At 41.8% G+C, this 19,907-nt stretch overlaps 2 protein-coding genes across 2 annotated transcripts in view; one reads left to right on the forward strand and one right to left on the reverse strand.

The window, feature by feature from the left end:
- TNFRSF11B (TNF receptor superfamily member 11b) overlaps positions 1-11,182 on the reverse strand; it is a 28,961-nt gene extending 17,779 nt beyond the window's left edge. The window contains exon 1 of the mRNA XM_032610430.1: positions 10,956-11,182. Within this exon, the coding sequence (XP_032466321.1) occupies positions 10,956-10,985 (30 nt within the window). The 5' untranslated portion in view covers positions 10,986-11,182. The remainder of the gene's footprint in view (positions 1-10,955) is intronic.
- Positions 1-19,907, forward strand: part of COLEC10 (collectin subfamily member 10) — a 162,318-nt gene that overhangs the window by 14,656 nt on the left and 127,755 nt on the right. The window lies entirely within an intron of this gene.

Here is a 19,907-nt window from a genome sequence, read left to right on the forward strand (position 1 = left end):
GAGGTGGGAAATGGGGGACATTTTGAATCAGTCTCATTTTTGAAGTTTCTTGTTCAGTAGGGAGTAACGCATCTAAAATATGCCGTAAGTCGATTATCTATCCTATTCTTAATCATCTCCAGAAAAAGCATCTCTGACTTGTTTTTAAAATCAGTTTCAGTATCTTCCCAACTTGTATCACTCGCTTGGTCTAAGTAAAATATTTCAAGGCAGTTCCACAGATTTGCTTAGAGGGCTCAGATAGAAAAGGATTTGTTTCCATACACCTTAAATGCTTAGCATGGTGTCTTATACATAGCACGTATTCAATATATCTATTTTAATTTTATTCAATTCAATAGATATTGAGTACCTACTGTGTGTAATTAGGATTACTGGTGATTCTACAGACACAGATAAATAGCCTCCATGTAAAGGATAAATTTTCAAGGACAAGGACAAAATCTGCAGCTTTCTCATCTGTAAAATGATAGTGATGACAGAATTTGCTTAAAGGAAGATTTTTTTTTAAGCATCTTTCATTTCGCTTGGCATTTTGCATGTACTGTTCCATTTGTATTTAGCTTCTATTTGAAAGGTAAGTGTGTAAAAAAGCAGGTAGCTCATTTGAGAGGTTTATCTCCTGCTGCCAGTTCCCCACCTGAGGGTCTACCACTGCTTAATAATTTCCACAATAGCCAGGATTAGGTCTCTCGGTCAGGATGTAGAGCAAATGCATTAAAATCTGTTCATCTACTAGGAACTGATTTGCTGCCAACAGCTTTTGCTAGGTAAACAGGAGAAAGAAAACACAAGCAATTATGATTTATTAGATGAATCACTGGGCCAAATTTTACACTCTTTTGCTTCCCTTGGGGCTGAAGAACTGTCTCCAGGTAAAACAACTTTAAATGAGTTTTTTTCGGTTCCCTTCAAGAAGTTTCCTCTAGTTGTTTGGAGGCTTTTTCAATTAATTAGCAGTACCTTGTTTATGTTTGGAATCAACCAGAATTGTCAGAACAGAGTTGCTTATGAGGCTTGTGCTGCTTCAGAGGAGTTTATAGATAATTAACATTTGATAGACTAACAAATAAATGAGAGAATCTCTAAGACAAAAGAACTTGTAATGCAGGTAAACACTTCAGACTTCCCGAGGGAGATGTGTAGAAATCTCCCACATTTTGGATCTCAGATCTTAATATCTCTTCTCTTGGACTTCTATTAATCACCAGATTTGAGATATAACATCAATTCTGAAAATTTCAACTCAACAACAGGGCTGGTTGCAATTTTCCTTATAATTATGTCCATTCAGGCCCACTTGACAAGCACAAGGGTGATATCACTAGTTCAGTTTTCCAGCTACAGTCCCTGGCATTTTGAGCTCAGAATGGGCAATACATTTTAGTATGTTGATTTTTTTCTTTTTTTTTGCGGTACGCGGCCCTCTCACTGCCGTGGCCTCTCCTGTTGCGGAGCACAGGCTCCGGACGCACAGGCTCAGCGGCCATGGCTCACGGGCCCAGCCGCTCCACGGCATGTGGGATCTTCCTGGACTGGGGCACGAACCCGTGTCCCCTGCATCGGCAGACAGATTCTCAACCACTGTGCCACCAGGGAAGCCCTAGTATGTTGATATTTTTGAACATCAATTTTTAAATTCCATTTTATATCTACCTTTCCTCAAAGATAATACATTGCTCACATCATCCTATGAGTCAATCTGGTTGCTAATGATCTAGATTGAAGCCCAATCAATATATGGTCAAGGGTAGCTGGTGAGAGAAAGTTAGAAAAAAACAGCCATGGTGGTTATGAAATGGAATAGAAACTAGAAATGGAAATGGAATAAAACAGGATGTGATTTAAACATGTAGACGTTTATCTTGTGCCTACAACATGCAAAACATCACACTGGCAGCCCTGGGTGATATGCTGAATAATAATAACATAGTATATTATAACATCATTACATAATAGGCTCTATACTGAGCCCTTTCTTCACATGCTATTGTCATCCATCCCCTCCAACCTCTGAGGTGATAGTATTAACCCCATTTTATAGATGAAGAAACAGTCTCAGAGAAGTTGAGTGACTTGTCAAAAGTCACAGAGCTAGTACACATCTGAGCTGGGATTCAAATCCAATCTTGTCTGAACCTAAGCCTTTAACAATTGACTATTCCCCCTGGCAACCTGCAGTATTACTAACGAGATAGGCATATAAATGATCACCTATGACACAATGTAAAATTCAGTAAGATCTATATTTTGTCTATCCGTCCATACATCCATCCATGCCATCCCATCCCCTATCTATCTGTCTATCTATCTATCATCACTTATCCCTATGAATAAATTCTTCTCTGTCTTCTGTCCTGGAATGCAGTAGTTCACACAGCCTCTCTGGAAGATGGTCTTGTGAGACTGAGCAATTAGTTGCACTTTATACTAAGCAGCGGCTTCTCAGTGATGCACCCCCTTGAAGTTGCCTTCCTTTTTTGCTTACTCTTCTTTCACCCGCTCTTGCTTCCCTGGGATTGCACTTTTCTAATAAGGAGCTAAAATATAAAGCGTTTGCCTCATGCTCTATACCCTAATGGGTCTGGACTTAGAATTCAAGTCCAGAAAGGAGGCCAGGACATTTAATTTCAACAGAACAAACAAAGACAAAAACATGGTGACCCCCTCCAGCTGAAGGAGGAGCTGAAAAAAGGATGAAAAGATACATTGCAATCACTTTGACCAAGGATATGACTCTGAGCCGCATCCCAGGACATTCTTAACCCCGGCAGAGAAGAGAACTCTGGTTGAAGGAACCCAGAAGCTTTGCTCTGCCTTATGGGTATTTTTCACTGGACTCAGCAGCTAGATGTAAGCTCCTACAGGACAGAAAATACTTCTCAGCCAGGTCACCTTAGGGAAAATTACTTAACTTCTCTGAACCTCAGTTTCCTGGCCTGTAAAATAGATACCAATCTCCACATTCGAGGATTTTTGTGAAAATAAAGGTTGTTAGCATTGCCGTCTGTCCAGGACCTAGGATGATATAGAAATTAATACCTGGAACATGGTTGGTTTGCAGTGAAAGAGGGAAAGAGAAAAAAATGTTGGGGGTCATATATAGACAATTAAGTGCTCTAATGTGGAAGTGACTTCTATCATCTACACTCACAAGTCATTGCCAGAACTATTCACACCCCTACCCCCTTCCTCCCCAGAGAAAACTAAGAACTGCCATCTTACCATGTTTCTGAAAGGGAGGAGAATGGAAAATGTTTACAAACGGCACTAACGGCTACATCACTGTGCAGCGACCATCACTCACACTTCCTCGTTGACCTTTATTTTAGCACAATCTAGTTGATTTTTTTCCTTTTACTGGATGTTAGGAGAGACAGGAAGCAGTGTGGGAGCAGAGGGATGTGTCTAACAGCCCATGTAGAGTTCCAGTGCAGTATTTAATGGTCACGCCAACCCACCCATTATCATGCTTATTTCACCTGAACGTTTGACACTTATTCCAAAGAGCAGTATGCAGTTGTCAGGTACTTCCTTGTGAATACAAACTGAAAACTCTGCTCAAAAGGTGTCTAAGGAGATTGCTGGTGACCATAATTATACCGCTTTAGTAAGTCCTGAGGGAATGTCTTGGACCTGGCTTCTAACTATATGGGATATGAAAATACACACATTAATGGCTTCTGTGCTAGCTGAAGACAAAAAAGGACTTGTTTCAGAATGAAAAAATAGTTTTTCGTTTAAAAGAATAATCTGTGATCCTAAAGCCCAGATCTAGTCTTGCTACTTAAAAGCAGGCGACATTTCAAAAGCTGCTTCCTCTCGTGATCTCATTGATTTAAACAGAATTTCTTATAAATGAAACCAGTTGGGCAGAAGAAACTTTGACAATTGCAACAAAATAGATTTTTTTAAAAAATTTCTTTGGTATACTTTTTGCATAGATAACTAAGTCCATTTGATCTTCGTATGTCTGGAATATTAGCAGGTATATAGTAAAAAATTTTGATTCATTTTTTAATGACAAAGACTTAAAACCAAAGCAGACCTTCCACACATCACCTGGTCCAACACCCCTATTTTAGAGATGAACAAAGTAAGACTCAGAGAAGTGAAGTCACTGACTGGACCTCAGAATCTAAGGCAAAACTGAGAAATAAGATCCCTTGCTTCTTGTCTGCTGTTGTAGAGCTCTTACTGTCATTACACCCCACAAATGAATTCCTAAATTACTTTTGTTGGTGTTGGTGTTGGTGGTGATGCCAACTGATGGTGGAGGGGGGCTTTCTAAAGAATAAGGTCTTGATATCCATATTTTCTAAGAATAAGATAGTTTTTTTGAACAAGAAAGTACCATTACCTGGCAAGGGAGGTTTGGGGATCAAAGACCAGAGAAGAAAACTGAATTTACTGAAGGCGGTCACAAAGCTTAGATGAATTACTGTCTTGTTTTAAATCTAAATTCATCTTGACACAGATTTTCCTACTTTAAAGTTGATTATTTAAGAGGCTCTTACAGAAAATGCTTCCAAGTTGCAGACTAAATTGTAGTGAAAATCCTAAGGCTCCTCTTTTTAGTTTTAAAGAAGATGCTTCAAGGAAATTAAACAATGTTTTCACAGTATTAAAACTATAATACTAAAGAGATTGATTTTTTTAAAATCCCAATAAGAAAGTAATAAATCAGGGCTTTTTGGAGCACACTACTTTTTTAGAAGTATGACCTTCAGAAATGACCTTTCATTTCCTCCTGCATCCTCTATCCATTTATGGTGTGGCTGATTCAGGTGCTTCTGAGAAATTAGGGTGAAAAAAAAAAAACCTACCCAAGCACCTGGAAAGTTATGTCACCTTGTAGTTGAGAGAAACCATTTTAGTGTGTCTGTAGACTGTTCTGGCCTTTGGAACATTCATTTAGCAAGGCCAGGTAAATGTGAGAGGGAGTGGGTACCACACAGCTTCTTACCTAATGTGTTGTAACACTATTCTTATCCCTACAACTGTCTAAAAGAATTCTTTTTTTAGACTTTCTATGCTAGCTACCCCAAAATAAATATTCTGTGGTAGTGAGTTCCAAAAACTAATTACATGTCACATAAAAATACCGTGTGTATTTCAAGTTGGCTATACCTCACTCTTTCTTCTTGCATAGATAGTTTACAGATGTCGCTAGGATTTCTGATTGACTAGTTCCTGCTCTTGTGGGTTGCTAAGTTTTATTTTGATTTTTGTTTTCTTTTCTAAACATGGCTGCTATTACTGTTCATATTTGCATTTTGTTTACCTGACTGTCAATATCAGAAATGTACTCTGGAGCTGCTTCCTCCTTTCCTCTCTTGCCCTGTGAAATATCCTTCCCTATGGCTTAAAAACAAACAAACAGAAAAAACACACAAACAAAAAACCCATTCTATGCTCGTGACCCAGATTTTCTTATCTCAAGTCCAGGCTTCCCCTGTGCTCTGAACTTTTTTGAATCCAAATGCCTATTTGACATCTCCATTGGGATATTTTACGAATGTATCAAATTGATCAAACCAAGAATGAACACTTGATGGGAAGGTCAAAAAGGGGATTCAGCTGAGGTTAGGTAGCACCTGCAAGGGTATACATATAAATCTGGTTCATTTTTGTTGCTCTCTTAAGAATGGACCTCCACGACAGTATTGGTATGTATCTTCATAGTAGAAATGGACAAAAGAATATTTAAAATACTGGTCAGGTGGGTAGGGTGTTATATTTATATTTTGAAAGAGATCAAAGCTAACATTAAAATGTTAGATCTCCGACAGTAAGCTACATTCTGTTGGGATCTCCATGGAAATTGCTGGTAGGTTATACACACACCCCAGCAAATCTCACCGTAGCTCCTTTGACTCAGCAAACACACATTTAGCGTCAGGCACTGTGCAGACCTGGGGGCTATAAATATGAATCAGATGAAAATTTACGTTTGCAAAGGGCTCATATTTTGTTTACCACAGGTGTAGTACTATCCCCTAGAAGTTCTGGAAATTCGTGGGTGATTTCTGTTGTCACAGTTTCTATGTGCTGCTAAATGTCCCCAATGATCAAGAATAATCCCATGTCCCACATACTTTCAAATGTCCTATTGACTGATATAAGTGATCTAAGTTAAAAAAAAAAAACAAAAACCCATTTATCATTATATGAGCCTGGATTTGAACTCCATTTTATATATTTATATACACACACACACATATATATACACATATGTAAAATATATAAATATATATACACAAACACATATACATATGTATATACATATAAAGTGGTTTTCGCATGATTTTTTATACATATTGAATTTTCTAGGAATTTAACAACATAAAATTTGATAGAGGGCTGTACTTTGTTTTGTTTAAAACTTTAGCGAGATTTGTTCTCCATTCAAAAAATCACAGCACCAAAGCCAGGACTGATCATGGTTTTGAACCCCAATGTGACACATGTGCTCCCGTCTTTGTTCCTCCTAGTCTGTTCATGGCAATTCTATGTAAAGATGCTAATATAACATTACTTCACTAAGTCTTCTAGTGAAGCTTATTTTATTATAAATTACTTTCTTTTTATTTCTCCTTTATAGTATAATTATGCCAGTATATTGATTTTTTAGAATTCTGTATGTAGGTAAAATATAGGCGCTCTAAATTTCATTTCAGGAGAGCAAGGGAGTTGTTACAAAGGGTTTGTTTTTTTCTTTGCGGTACGCGGGCCTCTCACTGCTGTGGCCTCTCCCGTTGCGGAGCACAGGCTCCGGACTCGCAGGCTCAGTGGCCATGGCTCACGAGCCCAGCCGCTCCGCGGCATGTGGGATCCTCCCGGACCGGGGCACGAACCCGTGTCCCCTGCGTCGGCAGGCGGACTCTCAACCACTGTGCCACCAGGGAAGCCCACAAAGGGTTTCTTTAATAAGTGCATGGAAAAAGTCTGATCTGATGGAGAGCTACTGCTCTACAGGGTAAGACACTCAAATACACAGATAATGTTGGCATCTCTGCTCCATGGTAACAACATCAGGGGTAGCCAAGCATCATTAGGTAAGGCGTTGTATAATGCAAACATAATTTTTTACAAAATTACTCTTTCTCTGAAATATATTTTCCAGTCCTCTTTTTGGGGACCACAAAGGAGAAACTCAGGCTAAAGGAAATACTGCTGGTCAACGAGATGCAAAAGGAAATAATGCTTTTCACAGAAAGCTTTCACAAAAAGGGAACATGCAGGCAGGGGGGCTGAGAGTTGCTTAGAGCAAAACCCAGCTGGCAAGTTAGTGGATAGTAGAGCAAGAATATTTGAGTGTGTGCTTAGCGCCCCTTTGATAGACACCGCCATAGCTCTCCTTCTAGAACTAAGTGGATAAAACATCTGGCACAGAAAGCCTTCTTCCCTGACCAGTGGAATTTGACAACTGTGGTTTTAACCTAAGAAGTAAAATTAAAGACCAGATTGAAATTAGGAATTGTGCTGACGGTTCATGGGTGATCGAGGCCAGAAAGGTTGCTAGGGACAGAGGTTCAGGACTGTTGTGGACTGAGTATATGTTAGATTATCCCCAAAACTTCAGAGTTATCATTCTCTTAAACAAACAAACAAAAAGGCTAGACAGATATACTCAACCACTGGAGGAAGGGAAGGAAACCAAAACAAACAACAGCAAAAGGAGGACGGACACATCAGGCAGTTGTCCAGAGAAAAAACATTTACTACCCCCCAGTGCTTCACCCCGCCCCCCAACCCCAAGCCCTAGTGTCTCACATTAATTCAGAGCTTAGCTTTGAGAAGGCCAGTGGATGGTTCTAGAGCTCCATGTTGGGACGTTTCAGCCACCAGTTAAAATCTAGCCCTAGACCAGGACGTTCCTGGTCTAGGGAGGCTCCTTGAGCAACCATGAAAGAAATGACTTGGTGATGTGACCACCTCATCTCGCAGAGTAGGTCTCTAATTAGCTACATCAGTGAGCATTCCAGAAAGCCCATGACTATGGCATTAGTCCTAATGACCACACCCCCTCAGTGCTTGCTTACAGGCATATCCTCCGCTCTCACAAAAAGAATCTAGAATTGGGGGCTTCCCTGGTGGCGCAGTGGTTGAGAGTCCGCCTGCCGATGCAGGCGACACGGGTTCGTGCCCCGGTCCGGGAAGATCCCACATGCCACGGAGCGGCTGGGCCCGTGAGCCATGGCCGCTGAGCCTGCGCGTCCGGAGCCTGTGCTCCGCAACGGGAGAGGCCACAACAGTGAAAGGCCCGTGTACCGAAAAAAAAAAAAAGAATCTAGAATTGTACTTTGCCTCACGATTTTACCTTCTTCCACTTCTTAGATTCAGGATGCCTTGATTTTATCTCCAACAGTGAAACATTCTATTGCTCCTTCAAGGTTATAGTTGGTGGCCATCTCTCCCTCCCATGAGCTTCGTCAGCACTTTGTGTACGTAATTCACTTGGGTCTAGAGCGCCCTACAGTTATCTGTGGGCATAAGGCTAGAAGCTAGTGTTAATATGGAACAGGAACTTTATGGGGTTATCTTGCATGTGTGCATATTATTATCTCTATTTTATAGAAAACTAAAACTCAAGAGACATCTAAATTGCCACACGATCTTTCATCAAGTAAGCAGTGGTCCTGGTATTTGAATTTTGATCCAAAATAACCAAGTTCGTAACCACTGCACAGCAACTTTCTTTATGAGGTCCTGGAAGGCAGGATCTTTTATGTTCCCAAGTCACCTAGTGCTTCTCCTTTTGTTATTCTTCTTATGCATCCAATATCTGCTTTTCCCATTAGGCTGTGTGGTCCATGGGGACAGAAATCGTGTCCATGTTTTCCATTCTGTCCCTAGTGCCTAGTGGCACGCCTGGTACAAAGGACTAAATAGCTGTAATGCTTCCGGTTCTTAGAACTACATCTTGGTGTTTACAGAAGGGCATTTGGACTCTTCATGTGTAAGTACAAAGTATCTTTTTTCAATTATTTATAAAATAAAGTCAATCTCAGAAACTACAGAAAGGGAAAAGGAAATCATTCCTATTTAAAGTATTTACTGTGTTCAAGACAATAAAAGGTTTCTCTTTTGATAATGCTGTATCATTGACCATTAGTAGCTGTATTATCTAAATATATATCTTCAACCATATACAGACCAGATATCAAAACATTTGTCTACTTATTATTTTGAAACACTTATTATTAAGTATATATATTATTTAATGGAAATTCTAAAATTTAAGTTACTGATAATATGTTTATTATGAATTAAATCTTTGAGAGCATATAAAAAGCTAGGAAGAATAAAAGGGTACCCATTTTAATAGCAGAATTATTTATACTAGCCAAAAACTAGAATGATTAAGTCAATTGTGGTGTAGCCACACAATGGAATACTACACAGCAGTGAAAACGGATGCGCTTTTGTACATCCAACACTGGAGACGATCTCACAGTAGAACCTTAACTGAAAGCAAACAGATACAAAAAAGTACATAAAGTTCATTTATATAAAGTTCAAATATAAGCAAAACTCATCTCTGGCATTAGAAGTCAGAATATTGATTCCTCTAGCCACAGCCATAGTGGTGACAGGGAGAAAGCCCAGGAAGCTTCTAGGGTGCTGGTAATGTGGTGTTCTTTGATCTGGGTGCTGGCTCACAAGTGTTCACTTTGAGAAATTCAGACACTTAAGATTTGTGCAATTCTCTATGTGTGTCCTGTTTTAATAAAGCTTCACTTTTTAAAAAGTTCTCCATACTATCCATATTGGTGGAGTTATTTTATATAATATACATATATACATACACACATACACATATAGGTATTATCTGTAGTGGTACATAAGATTAGCATACTTAAGTGTGGACTCCTGTTAATCTACCTTTTCTTTAGTGACTTTGCTATTTATTTACTTATTTATGGTTGTGTGTCCCAGGAAGCAATTGGAAGACTTCCTAGCCTTCCATTCACTCTTTGTGGGTTGGACATTGATATTCATGCAGTTACTGCAACAACTTCCAAAACACATATGTGGCTTAAATATGGATTTTCCTATCCTTTCATGAATGTCTGATTCATGTCTCACTGCATTCCACACTCTAGTGACATAAAGGAAATAAGCCATTGGTCATAGAATAATCTACATACAAATCTTATTAATTTGATTGGTCAAAATCCAAATTAAAAACAAAAAAAGAAGCTAAAAGTTACAGAGATTCCTTCTTTTCCAAATTGTATGTGTAAAATAACTTTTAGCTCTATTTAGTGCTGAACTTCAATTATTTACTATATTTTAGAGACTAATTAACATTATCTCACATTACATTGAAATTGAGAACTGAAATATCCCATTTTGATAATAAATAGTTAGTAAAATGTTAAACTGCTCAGTAAAGAATGTGTGTGCATGTGTGATCTTTTCTCTGGTGCCACTTATTCAAAATTTCCTATAGCATTTGCTTAAGTGGGGAATGAGCCTAATGATGTATCATATATTCACTGCATCCAAACTTTATTCTAATTGCGATAGTTTTAAGAAAATTGACATCTCCCAACTTATCTTGATTCTAAGAGACCACTTTATTGCTAATGATAATAATAATGATGATGATGCCCAAGTTAACTAAGCAAAGATGGTATGAACCATCTGAGATGAAGAGAGACAATAAATAGAATGGATAAAAAATCATTCAAATAAAAACGGTCCAGAGCTCGTCTCTTCTCCATAAACCCAGCAGGAACTTCCCAGTGTAAAGGGACACCCTAGGAGAAGCACAAGCAGCTTGAAAGAGGTCTCCTGTTCCAACCTGACCCCAAATCTCTCCTGGGAGAGGAAGCAAGTCGAGCTTTTTCCCCATCAATCCTCGGGGAGGTCGAGAGACCGGGAGGCGAGAAGCCTCCCCAGGCGCCCGGGACACCGGTGCCCGCGTCCCCGGACCAGGGACTTACCACGAGCGCGCAGCACAGCAACTTGTTCATTGTGGTCCCCGGGAAACCTCAGGCGCTCAGAGGCGGCGGCTGCGGGGTGAGCGCTCCGGTGCGTCTCTGCAGCCCGTGCACTCATCACGTTATATATAGTGTCCCGGCAACAGGAAGTATCGGCTTCGCTTTGATCATTCGTTCCCTATCTGGACCAAAGTTTGCACCTTTCTTTTTTAGGAACCTTGGGCGGGAGTGGGGCTGGGGTCCGGGATTAACGCTTTCAGAGCCAGGGCGGAAAGAAACGGCACGGTGGGGGGTGGGGGGGCGGTGGGCGGTACTGGGACGGGGATGTCTGGCCCCTGGGAGGCGGAAAAAAAAAAAAAAAAAAAAAAAGCCACCGGGCTGCGGAACAAGGCGGCTGCTGTCTACGCGCGGCTCTGAGGTTTCCTGACCCCTTCCCGCCAGCGGCCGGCCTCCTGGCAGCCGCGGCCGGCGGTGGGAGGGCTGGGCGCACGCTGGGTAGCTGCTGTGCTGGGCTTCTCCACCCCGAGCGTCAGATTCAGCCAAGATCCGGGCGCAGCCTGCAGTGCGTCCCAGACACCGTATTCCACTCTTGTCTGATCCCCTTCTCAGCGGTTTCTGAGCCCTCCGATGACAAGCCTTCTTATTCACGCACCGCACTGTCTCAGAGCACTGCTTTGGGAGTTTGCAGTCATTAATCTCCAAGGTTGCATAGACATGTAGAAGAAACTCCTCTAACTTGTCTGGTCCTAAAGCCCATGCTTTTTCCTCTTCACCGTTTGTCGCCTGGGGAAGTTAGAGCCAGAGATAATCAGCCCAGGAAAACTTCCTGCCTAGGGCAGGAAACACCTTGCAAGCTGTGGGATACGTTCGCAGCTGTTTTCTTCATCAACACCATCATCATCAAAGGGTCATTGGTACCTTCTTGTCCTACCTACTGAACTTCTGGAGTTGCCTCTTCGAGGTCTTTCCACCGCCCCCAAGCTGTTGGCGGAAGTCTGGTGCTTTTCCTGAAGTGTTCTTGTCTCCCCCATCCACTCCCACCAGCAGCTTATCTGAAAGTTGGACCTGATGACGTCTAAAGTGTAGACCCATTTTGAGGGCTTGCAGTTTACTGATTTGCTCTCAGGTTGCTACCAGAACTCTTTGCTTGCGGATGCTGAAAAACCATTGCAGAGCCAGTCTCCCCAGCAGGGCCAAGTGTTCAGTTCTGTCTCCTGAGAAGGTCAATTTCTGCTTTTCTTTCACCAGAGTTCAAGGAGAGGAAGGTGAAGAGAATCAGAAGAGTGGCCCCAGGGGCAAGTGTTACCAGCAGGGGTCAGAGTATCTGCCCTTTCAAACCCACATCTTTCCACCAGGAGGTCCAAGTGGATCCATACACAAGAGTGGAAAATATTTAGAGGGAAAGAATTCAGCTCTTCTGCTCTGACTGTGAATTCCAGAAGGCAGAAGGTCCTCTTCAGCTTTCTCTCTCCAGAGCATGGTGGTTTCTTAAGTGAACTAGTGAAAGAATGAAGTGAAAGAATGAAGGTCAGGGAGTGGGGACAAAGTGGTATGACTCTAGACCTGCCCCTCAGCTTTTTTTTTTTTTTAAAGATAGATTTTATTCATTTTCTAAAATTTTATTTATTTTTATTTTTGGTTGCGTTGGGTCTTTGTTGCTGCACAGGGACTTTCTCTAGTTGCGGCGAACGGGGGCTACTCTTCATTGCGGTGCGCAGGCTTCTCATTGCGGTGGCTTCTCTTGTGGAGCACGGGCTCTAGGCGTGTGGGCTCAGCAGTTGTGACTTGCAGACTCTAGAGCGCAGGCTCGGTAGTTGTGACGCACAGGCTTAGTTGCTCCAAGGCATCTGGGATCTTCCCGGACCAGGCCTCGAACCTGTGTCCCCTGCATTGGCAGGCAGAGTCTTAACCAGTGTGCCACCAGGGAAGCCCTGCCCCTCAGCTTTTGAACTTCAGTTTGACACCTACAATCTGAGCTACTAGCACCTAGACTGACCATGGGACTCAAGTAAATTTGAGTGTTAGTAGTTAAGCGCTATATAAATGGCAGTATTACTGTCTTTCTCAGGATAATGTTTGTCTGGGATACTGTCTGAAGGCATTTTCCTTGAACTGTCATATAACGTTAATGTGCAGGAGTCAAGCCTTGGGGAAAACTGATCAAGGATTGAATCCCGCAGTGTTAACCCTGGGAAAGTTTTATGACTGCCTAAGCCTCAGTTTGCTCATCTGTAAGATAAAAATAGTACTGCTATTACAGAAATGTGGGAAGGAGCAAATGAAAGCATCTTAAAAAGTATTCCATAAATGAGATTAATCACTAATTGTGAGCGCTAAATAAAGGAATGCATGTGAGATAACTCAGCACGGTGCCTGGGCCATAGGAAATATTTACTAAATTACAGCGTTGATTATTCTCGGGGAGTAAGTAAGATACCAGGCTTTACAGCCAGACTGACTCCTATACTTGAACCCCAGACCTACTACATCCTGCTTCTATGACCCCGGGCAAGTTTTAACTAACTCATTTGTGTTTCTGTTTGGTGTCTTAATCAGTATAGTGAGGATAAAAATCATAGCGCCCCCCGAGGATTCTGAGGGTTATTGTGAGGATTAAATTGGATAAAACATGTAAATCAGTCAACATAGCGTTTAGCACGTAGTAAGTGCTCACTAACTCTAGCTATGGTTATCATTCTTATCCGAGGTGCTCGTAGAGACATTTATAGAAGCACAAGGTAAGTCGGGACTATGAGCTCTTGAGGGCAGGAATCATATGTTTTCCTATGATATTCCTTGAAGCTTTTAGCTCAGCGTCTGGCCTCCCTGTAACTATTTGATAAATAATAGTAATAGTGGTGGTGGTGGTGTGTGTATGTGTGTGTGTGTGTGTGTGTGTGTGTGTGTGAGAGAGAGAGAGAGAGAGTGGGAGGGAGTGTAATTCACTGTCATCTTGAGAAAAGCCGGGGCACCATTTGTCTAGAGTCACAAAATAGTCTGTGTATTGACTGTGCATGTCGGGGCCTGACCGTGGGCTGTTTATTAATCACCCACTGCCGGGAAACAGACACTCTGAGTTATCCGTCACGTCGTTTGTTATATTCTTGGAGCAATCTGGCCAGTCCCCCTGGCTCTTCCCATGTGACCCACTACAGTGAGTAGCAGGCCCTGAACACTCAGAAGCTGGAGTTCACCTTAAGCCTGGATTGGAAGGGACCCGGGCATTCGGGACTGAATCCAAGTGGAAATGTCTGAACATTCACTTGGCAGACAGACTACACCCATCTTCCTGTGACAGATCCTTCACTGGCAGGGGCCATTGAACAGAGTGGCCCGTAAATTTAACCTTCTGTTTCTGGGCACCAGAGACGTGTGATGTTGACTTTCTAGGTCATCTAATCAGATGACCCTCATCTTCTCTTCCTTGAACTCTTGAGTTTGACCCCATGTTGAACACATTTTCACTGCACATGTTTCTGATGGCCCTTGCTTCGATTTCAGCCATTTGTATGGCTTAAAGAAATCGTGCCTGAATATTGGGAAGCCCAGGAGGAAAACACTCCCACTCTTCAGCACAGCAGCAAAGCACCTGATACAGGAGGCCATTTATAATCATCATTATAACAGAAATGCCTGAAACGCAGGACAGGGATTGATTTAGGTCCTTTGGGAGACCAGGCACACAGTGGGCTCTGAAGTGACTGATTGAATGTCTAGAACATATTACACCTGAGCTCCCACACCTGAAAACTAGAAATACAAGTTCTGAGGTTACGTAGAGGAAAGATTATTAACTAGAAGAACAAGAACATATTCCTTGTTATTTAATTGTTAGTAAATCTTTTTCTGATCTTGTAGGAGAAGGAACAGAAAGAAAAGAGGAGAAATATGCAGTTAGCCTATTGATTTTCTTTTATTAATGTTTGCCCGTTTCTTCATTAACAAACACAATTTTAACTATTAATATTCTACACAAAGCTATTTGACTTTCAAGGTGTTATAGACTCTGTACAGAAATGGACATGTACTTGCTTTAAAAATAACGTGCAGAAACGCAAGCACTTTCTGCTTGAGTAAGTCACCCATTGTTTAAGGATCTGGAAGTGTTGCCAGGGGTCAGTAAGGGCTAGTTATGGTTTCCCACTCAAGCGTAGTGTGACTTCAACATTGTCAGTCATTCGTTAAAATAACGCTTTCGTTGAAAGCTGGTATTAATCAAACAATCACACAAATATAAATACATGGAAAGAAATAAGTTACAGTTGGAGCAACTGAGCCAGTATGATTTTAAGCCACATCTCGTGTATATTAACTAGTAGTGAGAACATAGCCCTTGGGCAGGAAGGACAGGGTGTCAGCAGACCTCGAGGTGAGAGGAAGAGAGTTGTAATTTCCAGCAACTAGGAGAAGCCCAGTAAGGCTGGTACACGGAGAGTAAGGTGCTGCCTGGGCTGGAAGAGGCTGCAGAGACGAGTGGACAGTGGTGAGGCTGCAAAGTGTAATTGATTCTAGTCTTTCTCCAAAAAACCATAGCAAGCGCTGGAGGGTTTAAGCACAGGAGTGACATGATCATTATAGCTTCTGTGGGATAGAAATTCTCTGACCTTCATCCTGTCAGCCTCAGGGTCATAGGTCCAAACGTAGTCATACAAGAGAAAGCCCTCTTAAACTAAAAATCACAGCATAAATCGAAAAGTATTTTTATTAGCTTAACTAAGTTTAAGCTTTTTTAAATGCCTGCATATGGTAAAAATTCAAATAGTATTAACACATATACAGTGGAGGGTAAATTTCCATTTCGCTTCAGACCTCCACTGCCCATTTACAGAAGCTTCTACTATTAATGATCTTTGTATGATTGTTCAGATCATATACAAATACATGTTTATGGATAGATATCCTGTTGTTTCGTGCAGAAAGGAGCATCCACTACAGTGTTCCAAAGGTTGCTTCTCCCCTTGACCCTGTTTCTGTTCCATACCAGCACTGTGTCTGAGGGCTTCAAAAGAGTGAACTTAATACATGATGGAACTGGTTACACAGGTTATAGAATCGCTGAGAAGTCAAACAGAGGATGATGAGGCAACCAAGACGTGAGCAACAGCGTGAAGCTATTACCTCCCTACCGTGGTGGGTCAAAGGGAAGAGTTGGGGGCTTGTCTCACCAGAAGGAAGCCGGAGCCGCAGTGGCTCTGTCCAGTGGGATCTGAGCTCTATGGAGACAGAGTTGCAGTCGAAATACTGCCCCTCAAATATCCTTCAAGAGCTTTCCATTGGCCAAGCACAGGCAGGTACCCGCAGACATGGGATGCAGCATGAGCTGGTGGGCTCTCCCGTGATACAGAGAAGAACAGGGGGATGATTTGTGAGGGTAAACTGACCAAGGATGGGCACAGACATATATACAAATGTCCCATTCTTTTTCACTGTAGTACAATACTCTAGCGTATGACTATATCGTAATTTACTTAACTAGTGCTCTACTGATGGACAATTCAGCTGCTTCCAGTATTTTTCTATTACAAACCACGCAGCAGTGAGTATTATTATGTGTCCATCTTTGCACATTTTGGTGAGTGGACTTTTTAAGGATAAACTCTTTGAAATGTAATCGGGACCTTTGTCCCAATTTTTTGGTATACGTATTTTACATTTTGTGTATGAATTTTACATTTTGATAGGTATTGGCAGACTGTCTCCCAAATACCTTACTATTCTTAGTATTAATCTTACCACTTTGTGTGTGTGTGCGGGAGGGATAACTTTACAATAAGTGAATACTACTCCCTGTAACGCATGTCACATAGCATTGGAAGGAGCACTTCATTCTTGAAGCGGGAAGGCTGGTCTTTCAAGCTCTATAAAGAAAGCTGCCTCATTTATGATTCAGGGCTTAGCAACTTCTGTCAGCCCACCAGGAGAAGTGGAGGGTGGGAAATTTGTCTTAGCTTGTCTTAGTATATCAAAATACCATAGATTGGCTGGCTTAAAGTCCAATGGTCCCCGAACTTTTTGGCAACAGGGACCAGTTTCGTGGAAGACAATTTTTCCATGGACGGGATGGGGCAGGTGGTGCAGGCGGGAACACGAGCAGTGGGGAGCGATGGGGAGTGGTGGGGAGCGATGGGGAGCGGTGGGGAGCGATGGGGAGCGGTGGGGAGCTGTGGGGAACGGGTGGGAGCAATGGGGAGCGATGGGGAGTGGCAGATGAAGCTTCGCTCACTCGCCCACCGCTCACCTCCTGCTGTGCGGCCCGGTTCCTAACGGGCCGCAGACTGGTTGGTACCCGCCTGCAGCCCGGGGGTTGGGGACCCCTGGCTTAAACAGCAGACATGTATTTTCTCAGAGTTTTGGAGGCCAGAAGTTTGATATTGGGGTATCAGCTTCTGATGAGTCCTCTTTTTCTGGCTTGTAGGTGGCCAGTATCTCGCCGTGTGCTAGCATGACCTCTTCTTTGTGTGTGTTCAGAGAGAGAGACCTCTCTCTTCCTCTTCTTAGCAGTTCTATAGAACACCACCGTTATGACCTCATTTAACCTTATTTACCTCCTAAGTGCCCTATCTCCAAATATAGTTTGCATCGGGGGTTAGGACTTCAACAAAGGAATTTGGGGGAACACAATTCAATCCATAGCAGCATAGTTCTGTTCCCCTCTGTTAGGATTTATAGTCCCATGATTAATTTTCAAGGGAATTTAGACTTTCGCAATACTTGCTAGAGTACACACTAAATATTGTGAATACAGAACTGTAAAGTCACACTTTTTCTCTCCCTCAAATTTCTTTTTTCCTCCTTTTCTGGATTCTCTTTTCCGCCTTCAGTCTAAGAAAATAACCTCCGCAGTTCAGATAGTTTCACTTTATGATTATATTTCCTTCCGAAATGCATCACCCATTCTCAGATTCTGGTTTCTCTGACTGTCTGAGGTTGGCAAGCTACTAGCAGGGGGAAAGTCTTGTACATTCTTTGATAAAGGTTCTTAATAGTAGAGCTCAATTACGTTAAATGGCATAGTATATACCCTGCCTGCTTGAACAGAGGAGAACATATATCAAGCCTTTCCACGCATGCAAAACCCATCACAATTTTCTGTTTGAAATTTCTGTCAGGACAGTGCCAAATTCATGTTAATTCTGGGTGGGGAAGTTTGGAAAAGGAAAAAAAAAAAAATCTCAATAGACCGAAACATGGTGTCTGTCATTCCTCTGCAGCCAGAAGAAGAAACTTAACTCCTTGCTTATAAACACTTTGACCTTGTCTGCCAATAGCTCCAGTCACTTCAGCCGGGGTTTTCTGAAACTTAGATACCCATCTAGTGTCTACTCAGTCCCAGGAAATGGGTTCCTTAATTAAACAGGGATGCATATCCCAAACAACCACTCACCTGAAGGCTTCTGAACAAATATATCTGATATCTGCGTATCAGAAGAGTGTTAGAAAATACTGCCTGCCTACTCAGAGTTTCCTCTTCAAAAGTCCTTCAGAAAATTTGGTCATCTCTAGTGTCAATTCAAAGATTCTCCCCCTCCCCCCAACCCTTGTGCAATTTGTCTGCACCTGGCTAATGAAAATATGATAGATAAGAATTCTTAGAACCATTTTCTTAGTGGTCATTTAGGTGCTTCTACCTGGGAAAGTCCCCTCCTTTAACTGAAACAAACCTTTAGAAAAAAAAGTTTTGATGTGATAATTTTCAGAAAAACTAGCCTGCGAGAGAGAATTGCTTCCTGAAACAAGAGTTTGCCTAGAAAAGACTTAGCCTAAAGGAGCATCTGTAGGTGAATATTAAGCTTCAGAGGGAGATGAGGTTATTTAATATTCAGCTGAAGGGGCACTATTAACATAACCAGTTTCAGTACACAAAAAGTACTTTATCAACAAATAAATGATAAAGTACTTAGTACCTAGTAGGTGCCAGACACTGCACCCCCGATATAGACAGAAATAGTTACCACACTTCAGAAGCTTTCAGTCAGGTTGAGGAGAGAGAGTAATGAAATAAATCAGGAAATAAACGCTTTGGTTGGTGATAAGCCAGTTTCAGAGAGTGATAAGAGGGTTGAAGTCCATAATTCAAGTTAGTGTAATGGTGCGTGCCTAGAAAGGGGCTACTTTAGCTGTTTCTTTTTTTATAGATTTTTAAAAATATTTATTTATTTGGTTGTGCCGGGTCTTAGTTGCGGCTCGCAGGCTCCTCAGTTGCGGCATGTGGGCTCCTTGGTTATGGCATGCAAACTCTTAGTTGTGGCATGCAAGTGGGATCTAGTTCCCTGACCAGGGATCGAACCCGGGCCCCCTGTGTCGGGGGAACGGAGTCTTATCCACTGCGCCACCAAGGAAGTTCCTAGCTGAGTTTCTTAGGGAAAGGCTCTCTAAAGAAGCAACTTCTGATCAGACAATGGAATGATGAGGGCATTGCATATTCTGGGAGGTGGAACCAAAGCCCTCCAGGTAGAGCAAAGAGCAAGTGTGGTAACGCGGGTGAGAAATGTCAGTGGGCTAAAGCTAAGGGAATGAGAGGGAGATTTAAACCATATGATGTGCTCAGAGAGGTGGGCAGGGCAGTGTCCAGTGGCGTAGCAACAATGCCTCCATCAGGCAAACAAGTATTCCTAGAATCAGAGGTAGAATACAGGACAGTTCAGGGATCAAATCTAGGGCATTGATACTAAAAATATTTTATTTCTAAATATTTTGTTGTTTTTGATGTTATTGTAAAGGGGATTTCTTTCTTAGTTTCTCTTTCAGATAGTTCATTGTTAGTATATAGAAATGCACCTGATTTTGTGAGCTGATTTTATATCCTGAAACTTTACTGAATTTATTAGTTCTAACAGCTATTTGCTGGCGTCTTTAGGGTTTTCTGTATATAAGATCATGCCATCTGCAAACGGATCGTTTTACTTCTTCCTTTCCAATTTGAATGCCTTTTATGTGTTTATTTATTTACTTTGG

The sequence above is a fragment of the Phocoena sinus genome, chromosome 17 (genome assembly GCF_008692025.1).
Source record: "Phocoena sinus isolate mPhoSin1 chromosome 17, mPhoSin1.pri, whole genome shotgun sequence".
Classification (NCBI taxonomy): domain Eukaryota; kingdom Metazoa; phylum Chordata; class Mammalia; order Artiodactyla; family Phocoenidae; genus Phocoena; species Phocoena sinus.